General features: G+C 43.4%; 1 protein-coding gene across 1 annotated transcript in view; it reads left to right on the top strand.

Moving 5' to 3' along the window:
• The window catches only part of LOC144970251 (uncharacterized), a gene marked incomplete at its 5' end in the record, with an annotated part of 19,364 nt that extends 16,285 nt beyond the window's left edge, over positions 1 to 3,079 (top strand). Inside the window, 1 exon segment of the mRNA XM_078909696.1 lies at positions 1,740 to 3,079. Coding sequence (XP_078765822.1) covers positions 1,740 to 2,165 — 426 coding nt within the window.
• Positions 3,080 to 4,155: the final 1,076 nt, after the last annotated feature.

The following is a 4,155-nucleotide window of genomic DNA, read 5'->3' on the forward strand; positions in this document are numbered from 1 at the left end:
GTTACCGTCAATAACTTCCCCTACTAGCGACCGTTACCGTCAATAACTTCGCCTACCAGCCGACCGTTACCGTCAATAACTTCCCCTACCAGCCGACCGTTACAGTCAATAACTTCCCTACTAGCGTGGGTTACGATCAATAACTTCCCCAACTAGCGACCCTCACCGTCAATGATTCCCTACTAGCGACCGTTACCGTCAATAATTCCCTACTAGCGACCGCTACGGCCCATAACTTCCCCTACTAGCGACCGTTACGGTCAATAACTTCCCTACTAGCGACCTTTACCGTCAATAACTTCCCCTACTAGCGACCGTTACAGTCAATAACTTCCCCTAACAGCGACCGTTACAGTCAATAACTTCCCCTAACAGCGACCGTTACAGTCAATAACTTCCCCTAACAGTGACCGTTATAGTCAATAACTTCCCCTAACAGCGACCGTTACAGTCAATAACTTCCCCTAACAGCGACCGTTACAGTCAATAACTTCCCCTACTAGCGACCGTTACAGTCAATAACTTCCCCTACTAGCGATCGTTACAAATAACTTCCCCTAACAGCGACCGTTACCGTCAATAACTTCCCCTACTAGCGACCGTTACCGTCAATAACTTCCCCTACTAGCTGACCGTTACCGTCAATAACTTCCCCTACTAGCGACCGTTACCGTCAATAACTTCGCCTACCAGCCGACCGTTACCGTCAATAACTTCGCCTACCAGCCGACCGTTACAGTCAATAGCTTCGCCTACCAGCCGACCGTTACAGTCAATAACTTCCTACTAGCGACCGTTACGATCAATAACTTCCCCAACTAGCTACCGTCACCGTCAATAATTCCCTACCAGCGACCGTTACCGTCAATAATTCCCTACTAGCGACCGCTACGGTCCATAACTTCCCCTACTAGCGACCTTTACCGTCAATAACGTCCCTCCTAGCGACCGTTACCGTCAATAACTTCCCTACTAGCGACCGTTACCGTCAATAACTTCCCTACTAGCGACCGTTACGTTCAATATCTTCCCCTACCAGCTGATCGTTACCGTCAATAACTTCCTCCTAGCGACCGTTACGATCAATAACTTCCCCAACTTGCGACCGTTACCGTCAATAATTCCCTACTAGCGACCGTTACCGTCAATAATTCCCTACTAGCGACGCTACGGTCCATAACTTCCCCTACTAGCGACCGTTACGGTCAATAACTTCCCTACTAGCGACCTTTACCATCAATAACTTCCCTACCAGCGACCGTTACCGTCAATAACTTCGCCTACTAGCTGACCGTTATGGTCAATAACTTCCCCTACCAACTGACCGTTACCGTCAATAACTTCCCCAACCAGCTGACCGTTACCGTCAATAACTTCCCTACTAGCCGGCAAACAAATTATTGGAAACAAAGGAAACAGACTCTCCACTTTTTACGTTTTCAAAGAAGAAGAAAAAGAAGAAAAAGAAGGAGGAGGAGGAAGAGGAGGAGGAAGAGGAGGAGTAGGATGAGGAGTAGGATGAGGAGGAAGAGGAGAAGATGGAGGAGAGGATGCTGAGGCTGATGATGAGGCTGATGATGATGATGATGATGATGATGAATGATGATGATGATGATGATGATGATGATGATGATGATGATGATGATGATGATGATGATGATGATAATGATCAAATTGCAGATGTTTTGAGTATCGCACCTATTGGCATAGCATCACTGTTTTACTTGCTCTGTCCTCAGGTGTCCAGCAATGATAACGACGTCGATGACGACATTGACGGGTCAAAGGTTGCCAATCACGATAGCTCATCGGTCTACACAAACCTTGACAGCATTCTACGAGAACAGGGAGTCATGGATACATATGACACGTCATCGATCCAGGAGAACGAAGAAGCCGACGTCATGGAGGACGATCGCTTTAGAGATATGGCCAGAAACATCACGGAAAAACTTCTGAGGGAAGGCGCAACAACGACAAGCACCACCAATCAGAAGGACTGTATAGCAAAATTGATTTACTCCCGTCGAGATTTGAATGTCTACGAACGGAGTCCCAGCAGGCGTAAGGACACGAGTTTTAAATATGCAGGAAAGGAACAATCAAGACTCATGGAAACAAGCTTGAGCAATATCACCCTGGATATCTCAACATGCATCAATTAGCCAACCTGACATCTCAGAATTCTGTTGGTCAATGTAATGTTGACAATCCAAATCAGCTGCAGATGTTGTTTAAGCATTATGCACAACAGCATCACGCCACATCGCATCACCACCACCATCACCATTATCATCACCTTCATCATCATTACCACCACCATCATCATCACAACCAGAACGAGCACCAAACTATCAGTCGATTAAATACGACCTCAACCAACGGTACGGTAGTACACCAGGGCCCATGTCCACACCAGCAAACCTCGAGACATCCTCCCAACTCATTACTACAAGAAAACGTGGACCAAAGACAATTGGCGCTACGACGAATTAGTCTACAAGACGCTAATGGAACAGATGTAACAAAATCACACCCACTTTTAGATAGCCCCAGCCATCAGACACCTGTCGTATCTACTAACACAAACGATAGAAATCGAATAAATAGTGGTATATCCGAACAAGATGACCAAACGGCAGAGAAACGAAAGAATTCTAAAAGCCCTCGAGTTGATAGTGCTGGATATTCCACTACCCAAACCAAAGAGAATGAACTAACTCAAGACCATGCATCCAAACCAAAATTACTCCGCGTTCAAGACCTGGCCTCTAAGATCACTTTACCCAACAACTCGCGAATTCTAGGAAAGCAGCATTCGAATAGAAACACGCCTGATGGCGACTCCAACATGACTGCATCCCCTAAATTACTGCTTGCATCCCCAGTAATCAGCAATAATAACAGTGACTACAAACAAGGACCGGATCTAGCCAACCAGGCTGAAGGAGCCAAAGACCCAAACGCGTCCTCCGTGCTGATGAAATTTTACCACAGAAACGCCAGTCCAAACGTGAAGGCCAATGTGGACAACGCCACCACGGATGAGAATTGTTTGTCTTATAAAAGTCTGGCAAGCTCTAATGGATGTGGTCAAGCCACAAATAAAGTTGGACCTGCAACGTTTTTTTCCAGTCGCTGACCTATTGCCTGCTGTTGAGAATAATTTACGTCGACGAAAAAAGAGAGGTATGCTCAAACATGTCTATATCATCATCATCATGATCATCATGATCATCATCATCATCATCATCATCATCATCATCATCATCATCATCATCATCATCATCATGATCATCATCATCATCATCATCATCATCATCATCATCATCATCATCATGTAATTCCTTCTGCCTCTACTTCCTGTATACCTGCAAACCACCAAGGGTGTATTGTCGCAGAGTGTGTTGTCCATATTGGTGTTTAGAGTGCCACAGAAGCGATTCTGTGTCTAAACTGTTTCAATTTTTCATCACTAACTACATGCCCAGGCAGTCTGTTTCAAATTCTAATCGTTGATTGGAGAGAAAAAAAACGACTGCTTATGGCAGAGCACTCTTGAGGGTGGAATTTGGGATCTGTGATCGTGGTTTATTCTAGGAGACAAGGTTTTTAAATTCAACATAACAAGAAACAAAACAATGAAATAAAAAAAATAACAAACTGCTTAGTTTTTATCATCAGTATACCATTAGCATGATAAAGCACAATATTATGACACACAAAGTGATATACGAGTATAATGACAATATAACTTCTGATTAACAACACAACAAGTCCTTAAAGTATTCTCTGATTTCAAAGACGTGTTACTCTGAAACAACCATAGATATTTACATCTGGTGTTCGCCATCTTCTAAAGAAAAGTCATACAGGTATGTCCATAAGGCAATGACCTTCATTACATCACCAATGAAAATGAACAGCATCTTAAAAGATCTCATTTTTCTCTAATTCTATTTCGGAACCACAACAAAGCATAAAATTATATTTGTGTAATGTGATTGCATGGAGCCAAACCTAGCTCAAGGTTTCATAGTCTCGTTTGGCTGACCATAACTGGACATTAAAACTTATTTTTTTCAATTTAAGAAATAAAAATAAAAATAAAGAAACTGTTGGTGAGACACAATGAAGGTCTATGACTTATGGACA

This window comes from Berghia stephanieae, chromosome 1, assembly GCF_034508935.2.
Source record: "Berghia stephanieae isolate SIO BIC M18660-M18661 chromosome 1, UCSD_Bste_1.3, whole genome shotgun sequence".
NCBI classification, from domain to species: Eukaryota; Metazoa; Mollusca; class Gastropoda; order Nudibranchia; family Aeolidiidae; genus Berghia; species Berghia stephanieae.